This window comes from Lepidochelys kempii, chromosome 3 (genome assembly GCF_965140265.1).
Source record: "Lepidochelys kempii isolate rLepKem1 chromosome 3, rLepKem1.hap2, whole genome shotgun sequence".
NCBI classification, from domain to species: Eukaryota; Metazoa; Chordata; order Testudines; family Cheloniidae; genus Lepidochelys; species Lepidochelys kempii.
The window spans coordinates 15,361,931-15,384,166 of NC_133258.1; the positions used below are offsets into that span (position 1 = coordinate 15,361,931).

General features: G+C 42.9%; 1 protein-coding gene across 2 annotated transcripts in view; it reads right to left on the reverse strand.

The window, feature by feature from the left end:
* CYP39A1 (cytochrome P450 family 39 subfamily A member 1) overlaps window positions 1-22,236 on the reverse strand; it is an 80,514-nt gene that overhangs the window by 56,623 nt on the left and 1,655 nt on the right. The window contains exons 2-11 of one of the 2 annotated variants that reach the window (XM_073335797.1): window positions 19,875-20,010; window positions 17,756-17,930; window positions 17,118-17,255; window positions 16,949-17,042; window positions 16,263-16,358; window positions 11,461-11,551; window positions 10,658-10,794; window positions 8,278-8,373; window positions 7,791-7,879; window positions 6,924-7,011 (exon numbers count right to left, since the gene is read on the reverse strand). In XM_073335797.1, the coding sequence (XP_073191898.1) occupies window positions 6,924-7,011; window positions 7,791-7,879; window positions 8,278-8,373; window positions 10,658-10,794; window positions 11,461-11,551; window positions 16,263-16,358; window positions 16,949-17,042; window positions 17,118-17,255; window positions 17,756-17,892 (966 nt within the window). In that variant the 5' untranslated portion in view covers window positions 17,893-17,930; window positions 19,875-20,010. Of the gene's footprint in view, window positions 1-6,923; window positions 7,012-7,790; window positions 7,880-8,277; window positions 8,374-10,657; window positions 10,795-11,460; window positions 11,552-16,262; window positions 16,359-16,948; window positions 17,043-17,117; window positions 17,256-17,755; window positions 17,931-19,874; window positions 20,011-22,236 lie in introns of those variants that run through there. The other variant, XM_073335796.1, reaches the window with a different exon arrangement.

Consider the following 22,236-nt stretch of genomic DNA (forward strand, 5'->3'; position numbering starts at 1 on the left):
ATTGGACCCCTGCCTCATTCAGTGCACAGGATGGATGGTACTCACTTAAGGATGGTTTCATGGAAAGGTATTTGAACCTGCTGTGAACATTTAACCCACACATCTCCTGGGTGTGGTCCTCGGTCCCCTCTAGTGGCACCGAGACCACTTAGAGATTAATGAGTCTGCTACAGCATTAGCTAAGGGCCACGTGGCTTTTAGCTCATGCAGTAGAGGCTCATGCATTTAGCTCCAGATGTCCTAGGTTCAACCCTGCCCACCAACGACGGGGGTCTGTCGGTGTTACAAACACCAAATTATTAATTTCCTGAGGGGCTTTTCTATTGCACTTATCATGATCCTTTCTGGTTAATAAGTATCTGTGATGCAGTGTCCACCCCACACAGGACTGGAAAGGGTTAAGATGGCCAGATAGGCCTATTAACTTTACAGGCTGCAGCTGGAAGGAGAGTCAGAGAGCAGGATATTGATTGCAAGCAGGTTCAGCTGTGCAGGAACAGATGGGGCCTATCAAGACAGGAAGCTGCCACAGATGGGCTGCTGCTGGGAAAGGGCAGTCACTCCCTGCCCTGAGAAGAGGGAGGGATTCTGGGTGGCTGCTGAGATATGTAGGCTGCAGGCTGTCCCTGGGAGAAGGGTTTGGAGTTTGTATGCCCAGAGCCAGGCGTGGTAGGAAGCAGTCCAGGGAAGTAGTGAGGGCTGGGCAAGAAAGCCTAGAACTACTGGGTTGAGGGTCCCTGGACTGGAACCTGGAGTAGAGAGTGGGCCTGGGTTCCCCTACCTGTCACTGGGGAAATGGCACTAGTGGGGCAGTGAATAGGTCACAGTGGGAGAGACAGAGAATCTGAAGGACTGTACCTTGGAAGGGGGGAAACATGCTGAGTGACCTAGCCAGAGAGCTAAATCATTAAGAGGATCCTGCAGTTCCTGGGATGAGAGAGGAGCTGCAGACCTGAGAGAGAAGGTCTGACGGCGTGTGACCATGGGAAGTGGTGTCAGCCTCAAGAGCTAATCACCAGAGTGACCAGGAGGAGGTACCAGACAAGCGGTGAGTACTGTGCCCCATGACTGTGTCACAAACCATTTCTGCACTATTCTCTGCTGCATACAGTCTCTATCTATAAAAAGAAAAGGAGTACTTGTGGCACCTTAGAGACTAACCAATTTATTGGAGCTTAAGCTCATGAAAGCTTATGCTCAAATAAATTGGTTAGTCTCTAAGGTGCCACAAGTCCTCCTTTTCTTTTTACAAATACAGACTAACACGGCTGTTACTCTGAAACCAGTCTCTATCTATGTGCATTACAGAGACAGGATCTGTACATTCCCAAAGGGACCTAGCATTAGAGGCAGGATTGTGATATGGTTCCTGTTGGTAGAAGCCAGGGAGTCACAATACTCTGCTCTCTGAGCCATCCTCGCCCACTCTCCTTTGTCTACCAGTTACACACAGGGCCCTGCTGGATGTGCCCTGATTGTCTTAACACAGACATCAGACACCCATAAGAACATAAGAATGGCCATACTGGGTCAGACCAAAGGTCCATCCAGCCCAGTATCCTGTCTACCGACAGTGGCCAATGTCGGGTGCCCCAGAGGGAGTGAACCTAACAGGTAATGATCAAGTGATCTCTCTCCTGCCATCCATCTCCACCCTCTGACAAACAGAGGCTAGGGACACCATTCCTTACCCATTCTGGCTAATAGCCATTAATGGACTTAACTTCCATGAATTTATCCAGTTCTCTTTTAAACCCTGTTATAGTCCTAGCCTTCACAATCTCCTCAGGCAAGGAGTTTCACGGGTGGACTGTGCGCTGAGTGAAGAAGAACTTCCTTTTATTTGTTTTAAACCTGCTTCCCATTAATTTCATTTGGTGGCCCCTAGTTCTTATATTATGGGAACAAGTAAATAACTTTTCCTTATTCACGTTCTCCACACCACTCCTGATTTTATAGACCTCTATCATATCCCCCCTTAGTTTCCTCTTTTCCAAGCTGAAAAGTCCTAGCATCTTTAATTTCTTCTCATATGGGACCCATTCCAAACCCCTAATCATTTTAGTTGCCCTTTTCTGAACCTTTTCTAATGCCGGTATATCTTTTTTTGAGATGAGGGGACCACATTGGTACGCAGTATTCAATGGATTTATATAAGGGCAATAAGATATTCTCCGTCTTATTCTCTATCCTTTTTTTAATGATTCCTAATGTCCCGTTTGTTTTTTTGACTGCTGCTGCACACTGTGTGGATGTCTTCAGAGAGCTATCCACGATGACTCCAAGATCTTTCTCCTGATTAGTTGTAGCTAAATTAGCCCCAATCATATTGTATGCATAGTTGGGGTTATTTTTTCCAATGTGCATTACTTTACATTTATCCACATTAAATTTCATTTGCCATTTTGTTGCCCAATCACTTAGTTTTGCGAGATCTTTTTGAAGTTCTTCACAGTCTGCTTTCGTCTTAACTATCTTGAGCAGTTTAGTATCATCTGCAAACTTTGCCACCTCACTGTTCACCCCTTTCTCCAGATCATTTATGAACAGGTTGAATAGGACTGGTTCTAGGACTGACCCTTCGGGAACACCACTAGTTACCCCTCTCCATTCTGAAAATTTACCATTTATTCCTACCCTTTATTCCCTGTCTTTAACCAGTTCTCAATGCATGAAAGCATCTTCCCTCTTATCCCATGACAACTTAATTTACATAAGAACCTTTGGTGAGGGACCTTGTCAAAGGCTTTCTGGAAATCTAAGTACACTATATCCACTAGATCCCCCTTGTCCACATGTTTGTTGACCCCCCTCAAAGAACTCTAACAGATTAGTAAGACATGATCTCCCTTTACAGAAACCATGTTGACTTTTGCGCAACAATTTATGTTCTTCTATGTGTCTGACAATTTTATTCTTTACTATTGTTTTAACTAATTTGCCTGGTACTGACGTTAGACTTACCGGTCTGTAATTGCCAGGATCACCTCTAGAGCCCTTTTTAAATATTGGCGTTACATTAGCTATCTCCCAGTCATTGGGTACAGTAGCTGATTTAAAGGACAGGTTACAAATCATAGTTAATAGGTCTGCAATTTCACATTTGAGTTCTTTCAGAACTCTTGGGTGAATGCCATCTGGTCCTGGTGACTTGTTACTGTTAAGTTACAAGAACACCCCTTGTGTTCGTTCTCTGGACACAGCCATGCCATGTTCACAAGTTTAGCTGCCTCTGCAGCAAGGTGTTAATCTTCTGTCATCGGGATTTCGTCACCTCTGTAGGATCTTCCATTCAATGTTTTGATTTCAGTGCGGAAGTCCTAGTAGCTATATGTCTCAAATATCTAGCCGATCTCCTATGTCACAGGAGAAAACCAGTTTCTTCCCTGCAATGAGTAGCAAGACCAAAGTGATAGAGTCCTAAAGATTGTTCATAGATGCATATGTGTTGAAAGTGGGAATTTTCTGTAATATTTTTATGAACTAAGAGTGTAGGTCATGCTTACAGGATGGGGGCCTCTATTCCGCGGAGCAGTCATTCTGAAAAAGATTTGGGGGTCATGGTGGATGATCACCTGAACATGAGCTCCCATTGTGACACTGTGGTCAAAAGGGCTAATGTGATCCTGGGTTAGATAAACAGGGGAATCTTGAATAGTAGAGAGGTTATTTTACACCTGTGTCGGGTACTGGTGTGACCACTGCTGGGCTACTGTGTTCATTTCTGGTGTCCATAACTCAACAAGAATGTTGATAAAATGGAGAGGGTTCAAAGAAAGAGAAGGTTAAAGGGTGATTTGATCAGTCTATAAGTACCTACATGGGGAACAGACATTTGACAATGGGCTCTTCGACCTAGCAGACAAAAGTAAAACAAGATCTAATGGTTGGAAGTTGAAGTTAGGCAAATTTAGACTGGAAATAAGGAGTATATCTTTAACAATGAGGGTAATGAATCACTAGAACAATTTACCAAGGGTCATGGTGGAATCTTTATCATTGACAACTTTTAAATCAAGATGGAATCTTTTTCTAAAAGTGATGCTGTAGTTCAAACAGGAAGTATTTCCGGGAAATTCTGTGGCCTGCGTTTAGACAGGAAGTCAGACTAGATGAGCAGAGTAGTTCCTTCTGACCTTGGAATCTATTAATATGCTCACAAAAACATTGCATTCACAATAATTTGTTCTTAGGTTAGATACTAATGTCCAGGTCCTCAGCTGGTGTAAACTGACATAGCTTTCACTGAAGGCAACTGAAATCAATGGAGATACGTAGATTTACACCATCTGAAGATATGACTGAGCATTCTCAGCATACGAACCTTTTCCTATTTAAAAATGTTAAAACTGTGAATTCATTAAGGAACAGAGGAAATGCCAAATCAGAAAAGTCAAATGGTCCATTACTCTGGAGGTGGCTGGTACAGGAAACCAAGTTAATAAAATAAACTTTCATTCTCTGAGTTTATACTGCACCCTGCATGGTCCATCGGGCTGACACACCCTTGATAATTGGAGAAGACTCTGTAGAAAATCACAAACAATAGAAACCTGTAAATATACATACAGATTAAGTTTACACAAATTAAGGTCAGAGCAGTGTAAAAGGCCCATAAAGTGGGAATAAATTACATTTGACAGTACTTCATGGACTGGTGTAAAGGTGCCTTAGTGTAATTAATAATAATACTTAGCTCTTACATAGCACTTTTCATCAGCAATTTACAAAGGAGGTCTATATCATTATCCCCATTTGGCTGATAGGGAAACAAGCACAGAAAGGGAAGTTACTTGCCCAGGGTTACCCAGGAGCAAACTAGGAATAGAACCAAGGTCAGCAGAGTGCTGGTCCATGCACTATCTACTCTCTTACACTGTAAGAATCTGTGCCCTTGGGATGGATTTTGCTCTGTTATATTGTCAAGCATAACTTCACTGAGAACATGTAAAACCAGCATGAGATCAGGCCCTTTACTAGTCAATCACAATTTGAAGATACAATACATTTACATTCTGTTTTGTTTGGCAAGTTATTTATGTTCATGAGCCTTTACTGAGCTTAATTTTGAGGGTTGGTGTCTGTTCTCTGATACCTTTGAAGCATAAGACTAACACTTTAGGCCAAAATTTTCAAACCTGGGTGTCTTAGAATTGGATACTGAAATCCCTATTTAGGATGACCAATAAAAAAGGCCTGGTTTTCAGGGGTGCCAAACACCCACCATTTTCACTGGAGTCAGTGTGAAATGGTGGGTGCCCAACACCTCTGAAGATCTAGCCATTAGTCTCTGGTTTCTATAACCACAGTCCGACAGTGCAGCATTTTGAGGAACTTGTTAACAGTTCCCCATGACAAGGTTTGACACTGATTTTTAAATCCAAATCCATCTTTGGCCTACACAAGTTTGTTTCCTTATTGTAAATAGAGTCAGCTGAACATTTTCCTTCTAAAGTCCTCATTAAAGACTTGTGTGATGAATTCCCATCAACCCCCTCCCTGCTGACTTTCCAGCCTGGACACAGGCACATCCTCCTCCCCTGGCCAACAGAGGAGAAACTCTTTGAAAGACCCTGCCCCAGGAAATCTCCTTGCTCTTGGGCAGGACAGCAGTTGCAGGGTGACTAGGCAGCAGAGGAGGGAGAGGACACCCCAGATAATAGGCCTAACCCTGGACTGGATACCCCCAGGGGCCAGACTAGGAATGTTTTACCTTGAAATGTAACTCTTTAAGCCACTGCACACCTAGAGTATTTGCAACCCTTCCCTTTTCTGACAGCCCAGATAAATGTCCCTTCACTTAGATGTGTGTCTGAGTGCTTATTAGGTAGGAGGCAGTGTGGCCTAGTGGATAGTGCAATGGACTGGCATTCAGGAGATCTGGGTCCCAGTCCCAGATCTCCCACTGGTGTCCTTGGACAAGTTGTTTCACCTCTGTGCCTTAGCTTCCTCATCTGTTAAATGGGGATAGTGATACTGACATCCTTTGCAAAGTGCATTGAGTTCTACTCATGAAAAGTGCTAGATAAGGGCTAGGTGGTGATGTTCCTGGTGCTAGCCAGGTGATGTTCCTGGTGATGTTCAGTGGCTAGGCCTCAAGAGGTGCTAGCCCTGTTGGGTCCCAGGACCCAACAGGGCTAGCACCTCTTGAGGCCTAGCCACTGAAGTGCCTTCTATACTTGCCCCCAGATTGTGGTACATGTGCTGCACTACTGAGAACCTTAAGAGGTTTGGTGTGGGACAGCACTGAGCAGTCAGCAATTACACTTGAATGCCACATTGCTCCCAAGCGTCCACCTGTACTAGCTGGCTAGATCCCTTGCTATCGGACAAAGCCTGTGCAGTCCGGGTACCCATGCACCAAAAAGACCACAGTGGTGTTGCCACTGAGTGGAAAGGTGGGGCTGTGGAGAAGTTGCACACTGTGAAGGAGAATGTGGGTGGGTCAGGAAGGTTGGTCCAGACCCAACTAGATTGTCCGCATAAAGGACTGTGGGAATGGGCCAGCCTGTCCTGCTGACTCCCCCTCAGGGGGGACTCTGGCTGCAGGATTTGGCCTTATGTGTTTTATCATTCATTTTTTAACAAAATGATAAACATTCCAACTGAGGCCTGGTCTACACACTGTGTAGTAATATCACTATTTTTGGTAAGGATGTGATTTTTTTTTAATTATATAGTTATACCAGTACGACCTGCAGTATGGATACAGTTATACAAGCATAAAAGTGCTCTATACCAGTATAATTTATTCCCCTCCCTCTATGGAATAAGCTATATTGATATAACTGCATCTATGCTGGGGGGGCTGCACTGCTTTCACTATGCTAGTATAGCAGTGCAACTTTTGCATGTAGATAAGCTTTGAGGGTAAAAGATTTAAGCGTTTAAAGAAAATAGATGCAGATACTGACAGATGTTACCTGCTTTGGCATTGGGTCCAAAAGAGTAAACTGATATTTATAAAGGAGTATAATAATTAACATGTGAGTCTCCATTAGAACAAACCACCTGAAAGAAAAAGAAAGACAAAGCTTATCCATCATGATCCTAGCACTGTTTCTGTATAATTATCATATTCTATTGTATGTTTTTTTTCCTGGTATCTTTTACCCATTTAAATCCTACTTCCGTTTCCGCACAAAGGGCAGAAGGGATAAGAAAGTTAAAGATCTAAACAGAGGAGTTTTTTCAGTGTTACCTTAGGTGTTAATTTCAAATGACATGTAGTAGAGGGCTGGTTTTGGTTTAGTTTGTTGCTTGGGGAGGGGTTTAAACTAAACTGGAAAAAGCCACCCCTAAGACCAGTATAACCTCCCCTGTGGACACTCAATCTGGTAAACCATAACTGTAAAACTTTCCCATGAAGAAAAGCCCTTAGATTAGTGCATTATTCCTTACTCCAAGGGCAGAGAATGTTTTATAGCCACTCCAATGCCATGAGCTCAAACTGGCACATCCTGTATTTGAAATAACCTTCCACTGATGAAAAGACACTGGGCTGAGCTGAGAAAAGAGCTGAGCTGACTTCTGACTCCTCTTCTCCTCTTCTGACTTCTCCTCCTCTATCTCCTGATCTTCTACGCTGCTTTTCCATACATCAAAAGACTAATCTCTCTTCCTTTGTGTGCAGTCTTTTAATAGACTGACCTTGGACAGACCCCCAGAAATGACACGCTACTGATCACTGGTGCAAAAAGAAATTGTTTTGGAGATAAAAGAGGAGTCTCCTCCAGTGGAGCTATTTTCCACAGAATTAGGAATAAAAAAACCCCAGTTGTTTCACTGACCTTCCTGGACACTGGTGCTTTCCTCCTCCAAATACCAAATAGCCGTCCAAGAAAGCATTCTTCTTTAATGTTGCTTCTTCCCAACGACTCTGTGGGAAGAAAACCATTTTTTTTCCAAATAAGCCTTGTATAAATAGTCTTAACTTTATTTCTCCAGGCTAAAAATGACTTTACACAGCTAATCCTTGCATATGAAGCTGTATTGTTGCTGGGGTTTATTTGCAATCTGTTATGAATTCCAGTTCCCTCTCACAAGAGGAGAGGGATGGGTGGTAGCAAGGTCTGACCAATGAATTATTGGGGTATTGCAGTATTTTTCTTCATGAACAGGCAATATATATTCAGTTTTATACTGAGACTCTAAGTTCTTCTAGGGAGTTTGCACACTTTACCACTGTTTGCTGACCTTTCAGCCCTTCACATGGCTCCATTTTTCCAGCCCAGGGCAAAACACAGCAAAATACATGTCCCAAAAGAAACAACTTACAGGCTTAAATGTTTCAGGCTCAGGGAAATATTTTGTATTCCTGTGCAACCAGTAAGGCGATGCCATCAGCAAGTCACCAGGTGGAATGACAAAATTCTAAATGAGAAACACAAATCATCAGCAAAGGAATACATAACTGCAAGCCCAATTGGCTACCAGAATGTCTTGTCGAATAAAAATTGTGCGAGGGAGGGAAATCCTGGCATGATGTGCAGAATATTTCATCTTACTCCCATTGAAGCCAATGGCAAAATTCTCATTGACTTTAGTTGCAGTGGGATTAACCATACATGTTCTTGTTAGTGTTACTATAGTGAAGTGTGGACTAAAGACTACCTGTAAACAGGGCTCAAGTCCTGCTAGAAGGCTCCCGAATGCCATTCTGGCACTTTTTTGCAGGGGCTGTAACAGTATTGCAGTACTATCACTTACTGAAAATATCAGAAGTGTGTTCTGGCACTTCTTCTTTCAGGACTGAAGCGTTGCTGACAGGAGACATCCCTGTCTTAAGTGACTAATTAAAAGTCAAACAAAACAGTAGTAGAAAACAAGGGGATTTTTTTAAAGACCTCCTTGACTTAAGGAAAAGTGGACAAATAATTCATGCATCCTCCTGTCTTTTGAAATGTGTCCAGTATTTTCATCAAGAACCAGCAATGTGTATTCACTGTTTTATACCCTTTTACGAGTAGACTGTAAACTCTTCCAGGCAGTTTGCACACTTTTGAGGACTTCAATAGCTCAGACATAGGTGAGAGGTTTATCGCAGGAGTGGGTGGGTGAGATTCTGTGGCCTGCGTTGTGCAGGAGGTCAGACTAGGTGATCATAATGGTCCCTTCTGACATTAATATCTATGAATCTACTTTACCACTGTACAGAATCTCAGGCCCCTGGCATGCTATACAAATAATACCATAACATACTCTCCTTTTGTGTGGCTGAGTCACCTTAACAATGAAGCTGATGCTGGTTAGGAGGTATGGAGTAGGTCTGAGGATATAATGAATACAAAAAATATAGAATGTGTGCATCTCGGGGCCATCTTGTTTGTACTTGTCAAGTAACAGCACTTCACACAATGGGATCCTTGATTGGCATTCCTACACGCTACCGTAATTAGAGCTGAGTGAATAAGGGTTTTTTCCATTTGCTGGCAATTCCAAAAATAATTTGGGGGAGAACTTTTTGAAAAACTAGGAAACAACAGGGCAGATGAAATTCAATGCTGATAAATGCAAAGTAATGTACATTGGAAAACATAATCCCAATTATACATACAAAATGATGGGGTCTAACTAAACTGCTAACACTCAAGAAAGAGATTTAGGGGTCATTGTGGATACTTCTCTGAAAACATCCACTCCATGTGCAGCAGCAGTCAAAAAAGTGAACAGAATGTTTGAAACTATCCCTTTCCTAATGGTTCCTATTTTATTATCTATCATAATGCCACTATCTAAAGCCACGGTAGGCCCACATTTTGAATACTGCCCGCAGTTCTAGTTGCCCCATCTCAAAAAAGATATATTAGAATTGGAAAAAGGTACAGAGAAGGGCAACAAAAATGATTATGGGTATGCAACAGTTTCCATAGGAGGAGAGATTAAGAAGACTGGGACTGGTCAGTTTAGAAAATGGACAACTAAGGGGGGATATGATAGGGCTCTAAAATCATGAATGGTGTAGAGAAAGTGAATAAGGAAGTGTTATCTACCCCTTCACATAACACAAGAACAAGGGTCACCCAACAAAATTAATAGGCAGAAGGTTTAAAACAAACAAAAGGAAGAACTTCACCACACAATGTACAGTCAACCTATAGTTGCCAGGGAATGTTGTGAAGGTCAAAGGTGTAACTGGACTCAAAAAAGAATTAGATAAGTCAGGGAGGATAGGTTCATCAACTACTATTAGCCAAGATAGTCAGGGATGCAACCCCATACTCTTGGTGTCCCTAAGCGTCTGACTTCCAGATTCTGGGATTGGATGACAGGCAAGGGATCACTCAATAATTGCCTCATTCTGTTAATTCTCTCTGAAGCATCGGGCACTGGACACTGTCGAAAGGCAGGATACTGGGCCATTGGTCTGACCTAGTATGGCTGTTCTTACATTCAGCAGATTGAAAAGTTTGAAAAAAAAATTGGAGTCAGGTCAAAACAAATTCAAATTTTTGGCTTGTTTCACCATGACCCATTTTTGTCAGATTTTTTTTTTAAACTACAGCAGTGTTCTAAATAATGGGCTTGACAATCTGAATGAACTGGTGACATCTATTTCCAGAAGATTTACTCAAATAAATTGGTTAGTCTCTAAGGTGCCACAAGTACTCCTTTTCTTTTTAAGAAAATACAAAGTCCATTTAAAATAATACAACACCTGAACTTTTAGTGGCTTCATTGCTTTCCTTATGATTGAACCGGGGGCCACTAGCCGTAAGGCTTCCAAAATACACAGCTTAATTGATGGAAGTTTCTTAAGGTTGTCTTCAAAGACTTCAATCCTAGCTTCACCTGCTGAAACAAGGTGGCATGACACAGATACAGTAGTACATCAGCCCCCTTTCAATTTAGAAAATTTCAAATCAGAATGGGAGTGATTTGAACCCACTTTGTACTCATGGGTGGGGAGAAGGGATATTTCACCTTGGTGCTGAGATCACTTTGCATTGGGGTACCTGGCCCAAACCAGAAATAATGACCCACTGCGGCTATCCCATTCCCTTGTTTGAGTTTAGTACCGCAAGGGTCCTATTAACTTCAGTAAGGCTGAAGCTCACAGAAATCCCTGAAAGTCCATGGAAAAGTCATGGAACAGCACACATGAAAGAAATGTCATTTAGTTGAAGATATTACACAAATATAAAGGCCAAATCATTAGAGGCTAAATCCAGAAATATTTACCCTGATGTTACTCAGGCCCAGATCCTGAGAAGTATTTAGGTGTCTCATTCCCATTGAAATCAAGGAAAGTAAGGCACCTAAAGACTTTTCAGGATCTGGGCCTCAAGACCTTATTCAGGCAAACTCCCAAAAAAGCCAGTGGCCAAACACGCATGGACTTCAGTGGGATCAGGCTGAGTAACGACAGAGCAAAAACTGAGTGAGGGTTTTGGTCGTATGTTAACTGTGGTTTTACTTTCTGTTCTGTACCACTGCAGTCACTTATTTCTGGTTTATTACCTGCTTTGCCATAAACAGAAACTATGTCCTCCATGATGTTCTTGTAAACAGAAGGGTTGGATAGTATAAATGCCAGGGTCCAAAAGGCACCCTAAAGAGAAACAAAAATTACCTCCGCGATATTAAATTCTGGTAAATTAAAACTAGGTCACTATAATGGATCAGAGCCTGCTTACCTTACTCACATGAGTAATCCCCATCTAGTTAACCAGGCAAGTGAGTAAGGTGGGCAGAGTTGGTAATGCAATTAAATATAACGTTATTGAAAACGTTTTAAAAGAAAACACTGTAAGTTACGGACCTGGTTTTCAGAGGAGTTGAGAACCCACAGCCCCTTTTACCTTCCCCTGGATTAGTGAGAGGCCAGCACCTGTGAAAATCAGGCATTCAATGTCTACAAATGAGCAAAAGAAGAGGAATTGGCAGCTAGAACGGTGTTTTCACAACAAAGCACCACGTCACTTATCTGGATTCATAAGGTTGAGATGATAAACTATTGCAGAGAACCAGAGCCTGGTTTCAGATGAACCTGGGGTGGGGCGGGGGCGGTTTATGGAGTATTTCACAGTTTTTTATGGTTTCAGTGTGATATGAGCTGAAATGCAGCAGTTTGCTCTGAGCTTTGTGGGCTGCACAAATGCAGAACTCAAAACAGAACTCAAGTGATGCAAAAGCACAGGAAACAAAATCAAATAGAGGGGCCAGATTCTCCGATTTGCTAAAACTATTTGGGGATGCTCCTCTGACAGGGTTAGCAAGGTTTATGGCTGCTTTACATTACTGGAATGGTGTAAAGCAGCCAGAGAGCTCTGGTGAATCTGTCCCACAATGTTCCCTTGTAACAGCGTGGCTTGGTCCTTTGAGACCTAGAAGCCTGGGGCCAGCCAAGCCTGACTACTGAAGAGGCATATTTGCCAGACACCAGGTGATTCCCCTATAAGAGCACCAGGAGCTACAGTGAGTGAGAGAGGCTGCTGCAGGAAAGTCCAAGAATGGAAATTGAGGCTGGGAACTGGAAAGCAACCTCTGTCCATGAGCAGGTGCTCAGGCGGCAGCTGACCCTGTTACAGCCTTGTAAAATGAAACTGCCAAGTTCTTGCACAGATCTGTGGATAGCAAAACTAGGTCCCATTCCTGCTCTCATTTAAATCAATAGCTTTACTGTCACCAGCTTCAACAGAAGCAGTTCATAGGTCCTGAATCCAATTAGGAAAGGCACCTACTCCAACACATCTATTTCAAATGAGAAGATTGCTTGTACCTTCCAAAACTACTGATGGGCGTGAACCAAACAGCCCCAAACAAAATCCCAATTCAAGTATGAATTTTCTATATGGCTCCAGTCTTTAAGGGGTTTAACCAAAACTGAGAATCCAACCACCATTGAAGGTTAAGCTATTAGAAATATATATCTAATTGTAAGCAGAGTCAGGATGAGCTCCACCCTGACATCTGGTGGTGAGGTGTGGCAAGTTGTGGAAAAGAACTTCAAGGGCTGATCTCATTTGCATAGGCACACCCACCCCACCTAGAATGAGGCCATAGCTGCCCAAATGGTCACTTTGGCTGCTGTGAGATCCCCAGTGTCTCTGTTATTGGGGCAGGAAGAATAAATTGTTATTACCCTGATTATGGGAATCAAGGAGAGTGGAACTGTACTTGGCCTTTTGTATGATGGAGGGACTCACCATCAACTAAGTAGCACTCGCTAGGCAAGGGACATGGGTTCCAAAACTGTGTGAATTGAGAGAGGTTTAAGACAGGTATTAGTACCTGGTGGTGGGGGCCCCCTTTGTGAAGGCCTGAAACACCAATTACATCTCTATTTCTGTCGCCTGTGGAATGTCAGAGCTAATTTTGGGTCTATTAAGAGTCTTGCTACAGGTACTGTGCTGAGTTCACTTTGGCCTTATGGAGCACCAGCACTCAAGGCTCCCACTACTATGAGCTGAAATCACCAAGCACTGTGTCAAGTAGTAGGGAGCCGGAAGATCTAGAGTGCAGTGGTGCTGTTTGTGGATAGGCTGGCAGAGTGTTCATGAGATAGTGAGCTGTGCAGAGTGGAGCTGTTTGTGAGACAGCGGAGCCCTGTGGGGCAGTCAGCTTTAGGACATGTAAGGTGGCCCTTACCTCTTCCCCCCCCCCCCCAGGCATATTTTTACCCAGACTGGGGAGTAACACTCTGCTGATGAACTTTTGAACTCTGGGGCTGGATTTTTTGGACTTTGGCTGATTTTTGGATTGCTAGACTCAAGAGACATTTGGGTTGTGGGACTCAAGAACCTGAGGGAAAGGATGTGGCCCAATTTGCTGGGGTGGGTCTTTGCTCATGGTTTGGTTAATGAACACTACTTGTGGTGGTTTCCCAATTTAATGCTGATATCATTTACCTCATGTTATTAAAGATTCTCTGCTACACCGAGACTCTGTGCTTGCAAGAGGGGAACTATTGCCTCTTTGAGGCACCCAGGGGGTGTGTAAGATTTTCTCTGGTCACTGGGTGGGGGGTCGAGCCAGTTTTGCATTTGCTTTGATGAGAGGGAACCCCTGTGTACTGAACCCGGCCCTTGCTGCTATCAACTTGGCCTGGCAGAAGGGTTACATAATTAAAGACCCAATTACAGCCCAGCTCAGAGATGGATTCCCCTTGTATTATCTATTTAATTCCTGAGGGTGTGTACACCTAGCAACCAGATAAGAATAGTTTCAATACCTACATAAACAGACACTGATACCAAAAAGGAGAGAATAAGCAGCAATCCTTCCCAACAGGTGCTTAACTATCTACATTCTCTAATCTCCAAGAGACACGGGATGGAAATGTTATGAGCTGGATGAAATCTTGTTAGGGGTTGAATTAAAACCTCATTGAGATTGGTGGATGGAATGTATCCTTCAATTAACATAAGTACAAGGCTAAATTAATCATATGCCCCCATGTAAAACAAAAGGATTATATGATGCTGCCCAGAAGTTTTGGATGGTGTGGGGGGGGTGGGCTTTGGGCTGAATTTTGTTTTGGGTAAGGGCATGCATGCGATGCAGTGTGCCTGAAGAAATCCAAGCAGAAGTCTGTAAGCATGGCATGGCCCTGGAAGAAGCTAGAGAGAGAGCTTTTTGGGTCTGGTGTTGGCTAAAAAGACCTGAGTTTGAAGAAGCAGAACCTTGTACATTCCTTCAGATAAACAAGATTGTATCCAAGAAAATACCAGACTCCATCATCAATTTTTACTCCCAGCTGGAACATCCCCAGGGCCCGGAACTTTGACTAGTCATTTGGGTCAAAAAGGGGTAACAGAAAAATAGTGGCTGCTTTCAGTGAGGCTTTCACAACACCGACCAATGTGTCGTGCGAGAGCCTGAGCATACACGGAAACATCTTCCATGTGCTGCCACTACTAAGCCCAGTGAGCAGGCCACGTTGTACATTCTTTTTATACTAGCCATTCTGATGGCAGGCAGCATGTTGTTCTGCTGTGTGAGGCACTCTGCATAAGATGCAGAACGAGATTTTCAAGTTCGTGATCTATGGTGCCACCTCTGATGTGGTGGAAAAATTGTGAGATGCCAGCAGCATCCTCCCTTCCTTGGTGTCAGCACTAACAATGCATTATGCAGTGCTCTTCAGCTATGGGTGGTGGGTATCAGAGGCTGAGGGAGGCTGTGCCTCCCCAAACAGCCTGGAGTGGCTCTGCCCACACTCCACCCCTAGGCCCCTTCCTGCAGTTCCTTCCTGGTTCCTGCTCTTCCACGCCCCAGACTGACTAGGGCTGGGGCGGCTGGCGTGCCGCCGGGATTTGGGGTAAGTGGGGTTGTTGCTGCGCTGCCTGCCCGGTACTCCGGGGCTGGGGTTGGGGGCCTGTCTGGAGCTCCAGGGCTGGGGGCAGCCTGGGGCAGGGGGTGCGCTGGGCTCCTGCAGGAGAGATGGGGCAGAAGAGGATGGCAAGGGTTGGGGCCGTGGGCAGAAGGGGAGGCGCCAGAGGCTAGCCTCCCACAACAGTCAGTTCACTGGCCGCCCATCTCTTCAGAAGTGTTAGCACCATCAAAAGGTAGGGGGAAAAGTGCCAAGAACACTGGCCTGTCTCTTAGCAATAGTAAAGAGTCAGGTCTTGCCTTCACAGCACACAGATTTTCTGTTGCAGCTGTGTCTGGTTGGGGACCAGGGACCGCCTGGGAGATTTCCCTGTTGCCTGTGAGCCAGTTAGACCCTGCTCTACCAGGGGCAGTTGGAGAAGTGCTGAGTGTTTCCTGTGCACAAGCTGCCTGGCAACCTTTACTTCTTTGTGCCTGTTACTGGCTGTTGAATGTGGAAGGTGCCACGAAGAAAATAATTTGGGGAAAAAATTTTCCTTTTCCTTATCAATACTGAATTTGAATTCCTTTGTATCAGTTGCTGATGCCTGGTCTACACTCGAAAATTAGGTCAGCATAACTACGTCACTCATGGGTGTGAAAAATCCACAACCCTGAGCAGTGTAGTTAAGCCGACCTAAGTCCCCATGCAGACAGCACTAGGTTGACAGAAGAATTCTTCCATTGACCGAGCTACCGCCTCTCGGGGAGGTTTATTACCTGCGCTGACAGGAGAATCCCTCCCATCAGGGTAGGTAGTGTCTACACTGAAATACTACGCAGTGCTGCTGTAGCATTTTTCGTGTAGACAAGCCCTCAATCCCTCTGAGTGAACATATTACAAGCTTTTCACTCCTTAATAAATCTTCCAGATATTGACCGTTATTTTTTCCTGTCTTTTCCCAACAAATTGGAGATGCGAGAAAGCATTTCTCAGATAGTGTACTTACCAAAATAGCATTAACTTGGGAAGCCCAGAACAAGAGCAGCAAATAACCGGAAGCTTCATTTCCATGCAAATTGTCCAGGAGATGCTGTATTAGTGTCTCTCATAAACAAGAGAATGAATATGCATGTTAAAGGTCGTCTAAAAGAATAGTTTGCTAACATACTCTGCCTACAGGATGATCACATTAATTTATTGAAGAAAAAAGTCCTATTACTTAACAGTCCCGGGTCTGAGGCTAGAACCCTTTTCCCCCTCCCTCCTGTTCGGCTTGAGTTTTGTTAACATTCCAAAGGGTGGTATTTATTAAATTGGAGAGACCACTCACTCCAGGGCATATCCTGCACAATTCTCCTTCCCTTTCATGAGTACAGGAATAATAATCAAATCATACAGAATTCCAACCAAAGCAACAAAACTTGGTAGGTGGAATTATGGTCAAGCAACATTAAATTCATGTAATTGAAGCTGGTCAGAGCTGACTTTTCTCCTATAGAGGTAGCAGAGAATTCTATCCCTTTAAGTTTTCAGACCCTTCAGTCTTACAAAAGTGTCAGCTTGAGCACCCTAAAATGGAGGCACCCAAAATCACTAGTCATTTTTAAAAATCTTGGCCCATGTCCATAACTTAGCCTCTATACCAATGGTAACCTGGCAGTTTATAAAAAAAAATTTTTTTGGTAGGTTTACCTTAGAGCCACTTTCTGAAGATTTGTCTTTCTTTATATCTGTTGCAATCCTTTCAAATACATTAAGTAACCAAGTTTTGGATTTACCCCAGTTCCTGTCAGAGGATGAGATAAATGGAAATGGATTTTAAATACACCTTAAGGAACAATTTATGAAGCATAAAACTCACCTTAAAAAAAATTCAGGTATCTGGGACCCAACTTCCAATCCTTCATCAAAATTCTGAAAATGCCTTTCAAACTCCCCAGTTGTTGGACAGAAGTTTTTCCCAAACAGGGTTTTCATTACTGCTGGACACATGATATGCCTGTGAAAACAGAAGGTTAAAAGTAATTCATTCAAGCATTTTTTAAGGCAAGAATGTAATCTTTTTGATTAGCAGTATAAGAATATTTAAGAGTGACTCTGGTGAGAAAAGTGACTATGTAAAATGGAACCTTCTCACTCGGCAGATCTGATGCTTGACAATAATAGAATCGGATCTGCTGACTTGAAATACATTAACAACTTTTCACTTCTATAAGCCCTGCAGAACCAACACTGCCATGGGAAAGTAAGCTAGATTCCATTCTGGTTCACAAATCAGTCAGGGTGAAATTGGCTCCAGAGGGTCAGCACAGAGGGCCTTGCATCACATCAGTCCCCATTAAGCCCCAAAAATCAGTCTTATGTGGGACTTCGGTGAGACACAGAATTTTGTGCTGACCCTCAACACAGATGAATTTCACCCACAATAAATAAATATTTACGTGTTTAATAAACATACTGGATATCTGTGCATTAGAGCTGGATTGTAAATCTACGAACCTTACTAGGTCATTGAGATCCTCAGTTCCTTCTTTGCCCAAATGCTCCACGTGCTCATGGAATTCTTTACACAGAGTCTCAGAGAACTGATGCAGGTTAGAGGAACTCAGTTGTTGTATCATCAATTTGAAGAACATGCTTCGGTTCTGATGAAAGCTTTCTTTGGAGATTGAAACTTAAATAGAAAATAAACAGCATGTTTTGGAAGCCAGCAAGTTAATTCCCCATCCACCCACCAAAGCAGATGGTGAGGGAAAATGTAAGGAACTCAGCTATTATAGACCAGTCAGCCTAACTTTGATATCTGGAAAGATACTAGAACAAATTATTAAACAATCAATTTGTAAGCACCTAGAAGGCAACAGGGTGAATAAGTAACAGTCAACATGAATTATCAAGAACAAATCAGGCCAGATCAACCTAATTTCTTTCTTTCACAGGTTTACTGGCCTCTTGGATGGGGAGAAGCTGATGTGATATATCTTGATGTTAGTAAGGCTTTTGACACAGTCTCACATAATATTCTCACAAGAAAACAAGGGAAATGTGGTCTAAGGGAAATTGCTGTGAGGTGGGTGCACAACTGGCTGAAAAATCATACTCTTAGAGTAATTATCAATGATTTACTGTCAAACTGGGAGGATGTATCTAGTGGGATTCCACAGGGGTTTGTCCTGTCTGCCACTAGTCAATATTTTCATGAATGACTTAGATAATGGAACAGAAAGTATGCTTATAAAATTTGTGGATGACATGAAACTGGGAAGGGCTGCAAGCACTTTGGAGGACAGCATTAGAATTCAAAATGACCTTGACAAATTGGAGAATAGCTCTGAAATGAGCAAGATGAAATTCAATAAAGACAAGTGCACAGTACTTCATTTAGAAAGGAAAACTCAAATGCACAAATATAAAATGAGGAATAACTGGCTGGGTGGTAATACTACAGAAAAGGATCTGGGGGTTATAGTGGATTACCAACTAAATATGAGCCAACAATATGATGCAGTTGCAAAAAAAGCTAATATCATTCTGCAGTGTATTAACAGGAGTGTCCTATGTAAGGCACAGGAGGTAATTGTCCTGCTCTACTAAGCTCTGGTGAGGCCTTAGCTGGAGTATTGTGTCCAGTTTTGGGTGCCACACTTTAAGAAAAATATGGACAAATTAGAGTCTAGAAACCCTGACTTACAAGGAAAGGTTAAAAAAAACCTGAGCATGTTCCGTCCTGAGAAAACATGACTGGGGGCTAGGGGGCCTGATAAGTCTTCAAATATGTTAACGGCTGTTATAAAGAGGATGGTGATCAATTGTTCTCCATGTCCACTGAAGACAGGACAAGAAGTAATAGGCTTAATCTGCAGCAAGGGAAATTTAGGTTAGATATTAGGGAAATCTTTTTATCTATAATATTAATAAAGTACTGGGATAGTTTGCCAAGAGAGATTGTGGAGTCCCCATCATTGAAGGTTTTTAAGAACAGGTTAGACAAACACCTGTCAATGATGGCATAGGTATATTTGGTCCTGCCTCAGCATGGGAGGATGGACTAAATGACCTTTTGAGGTTCCCTACATTTCTAGGATTCTATAACGAGCGCTCAAAAGGTTAAATCCACTCCATGTAGAGGACTAGAACAAAGCTCATTGGCAAACTGTGTCCTCTGTTTTTCAACATCTAACATTACATCTACACTGCAATAAAAGACCCAAGGCATGGTTGCAGCTGGCTACAGGTCAGCAGACTTGGGCTTGCAAGGCTATAAAACATCAACATCTAAAAATGCTTCAGAGTCTGGGCTCCAGCCTGAGCCCAAATGTCTACACTACAGTTTTATAACCCTGTCAGCAGACCTGGGCTTTGAGACTCAGTGCTGCAAGTTTTTTATCGCAGTGTAGATGTACCCCATGAGGCCTTGATTGAGATTTTGGGCACTACTAAAATAATGGGTCAGAAGCCAATGGAGATATGCCAATTTACATCAGCCAAGAATCTAGCCCAGTATTTCTGTGTACTGGATTCTTCTCCCTAAATTTGTGACTTGACCTTGGATCCAAATAAGCTTCTTAATCTTGATATGTGACTAAATTTGAGGTCTACATAAGAGAATATCCTGTACCCGTGTGTTGGAGGGCTTGCTGCACCGCTTCATCCAAATCTGCTTCTTTAGACCTCAGAAATTCAAGAACATCCTCTGTCTCAGTCACAAAGGTGAATCGATTTCCCAGAAGGTACACGGTGAACACTGGTCCATACTAGTACAAATAATAATAAAAAATCCTGACAAATATTGTTGTAGTATTAGTGTATTTTACAGAAGACCAAGATATTTTCCATAACTTCTGCAGCAATTGCCAATTAATCAAGAGTTAAAACCCACTTTAAATGGACACTATCAAGATGAAAATTATGAGCCTGATTCAGCACTCTGTTATTACAGTTTTACATAATAAAACATGGTGTTAAAGCATTATGGGGCCAGATATTTTAGAAGTTGGCCTTGTTTTTGTAATTTAGGTCATTTAGATGCCTAAATAGCAGACTGCATCCACAGATAATTGAGTGCAAAATAATGTCCACAGAAACATGATAGTGTTAACTCTATTGAATGGAACATTTTGTGTGTGAACATTTTCAGTGGAGTTGCACCAATGTAAAAGTGGCTTATTCAGAACCGGCTCTGCAAAGCAAGCACGTGCTTGTGGCGGCACAATTCCAGGGGCACCATTCCGGCCACCTTTTTTTGGCGGGGGGGCAGTTGCGCTCTCGGAGCTTGGGGCGGCAAATTTTTTGCTTGGGGCAGCAAAAAACCTAGAGCCGGCCCTGGGTTTAATGGAATGGAGAATATTTAAAACCACTTCTTACCCATTAAAACAACAAGGAGTCCGGTGGTACCGTAAAGACTAACAGATTTATTTGGGCATAAGCTTTCGTGGGTAAAAAACCCGCTTCTTCAGATGCATGGAGTTCTTACTCATGTTATTACTAGTAATGGGGTTTTGAATCAGCCCAGAATGCTTTGGGTTTACCTTCTACATTTCCAGGGATAATGCAATAAGTCATGTAAGTTTCACTATTTGGTTTTCCTGTACTAGCACAATGCAGTTGTGTTTTGATTTCCAGCACTGGACAATATGAATTGACCACATTTATACAGAGAAAGACCTCAGTTTTCAAAACATCCTCCTACACTGTGGGCACAATGATGAATTTGCATTTAAATGCAGGTGTAAAGCTTTAGGCATGATTAAATTGAACCAGCAGATGTACTCATCTGGAAGCCTACTTAACTGACTGCATCCATAAACCAGAGTTAGGTATTTAAATGGGTCCAATTGTGAGAACAATTTAATTTGCACTCAGAATTTTGGGCCAACAATATTTGAGACTTGGATTGAGGGCTAACTTAAAACAAAAGTTTAAAAGGCCAAAATAGCTCAAATTACACATTGCTACAACTATTAGGATACATTTTCAGCCTGATTTTAACGAGGCCTGTTTTTATGGACACTATTTTCCTTTCACAATTATTTGTAATGCAATCTGCTACTTTGGCCTCTAAATAACCTAAATTGCAAAAACAAGGCTGACTTCTAAAAATCTGGCCTCCTAATGTTTTAATAACATCAGGTGTTTTTATTCTATCAATGTATACAGTACTGTAAGGTATGACACTAATACAAATACAAACTAATACAAAGCTTCTGGGATCTGCTACTTGGACTTTCTGAGACTTCAGACAAGGATGTCAATTAAGAGGATAGTTGTTGTGATTTAAATACTTCTCAGCTAGCTGGTGAATTGTATTAATCAACTCCTTTCACATAAACTGCTGAATGTAACAATTTTCATTCACTGCATAACTGGACAGGATTTGACGTGACCCATAAGAACTTCTGTAGACAGATTTCAGAGCAAGAACAGAGTCTTCACCCAAATCTGCCTGCATTCTTATGCAGAGTTTAAGAGTTCTGTAGGAGAAGATCCCCTCTCCTGTGGAACTCTGCTGGACATGGAGAGAAACTCTCTCTTTCTTGTGGTGATCCTGAGCTCCACAGGAAAAAAAAATCTCTAATAGAAAAATTCAGTGGAGGGGAGAGGAGGAGTTGTGTCAGCATACAGAACATTACGTGTGATTATATTATATCCTGCAAAGTTTGGGTGAGGCACAAAGTGGAGCATATAGACGGGGTTGTGGTTGGTGGCAACAGTCCCCAGAGAAGACGAGTAGGGGGTCATGTGTGGTTAAGTGCTCCCCCCCACCCCCGACTGCCCTGTGAGGTTGGGGAGGGAAAGGGTCTCTGTCCTCCCGCTGCGCCTGACCCCCGGCATGCTCGGCCCCTATCCCTGGCAGCCGGGCCCGGGCGGAGAATGGAGGGGGCGGGACCAGCCGTTCCTCGTGTTGGGCGCTCTGGGTCGCCTTGTGAGAACCTCGCTGGGAGCAGCAGTCCGCTCCCTGCCTGGGCCCGGCTGCCAGAGAC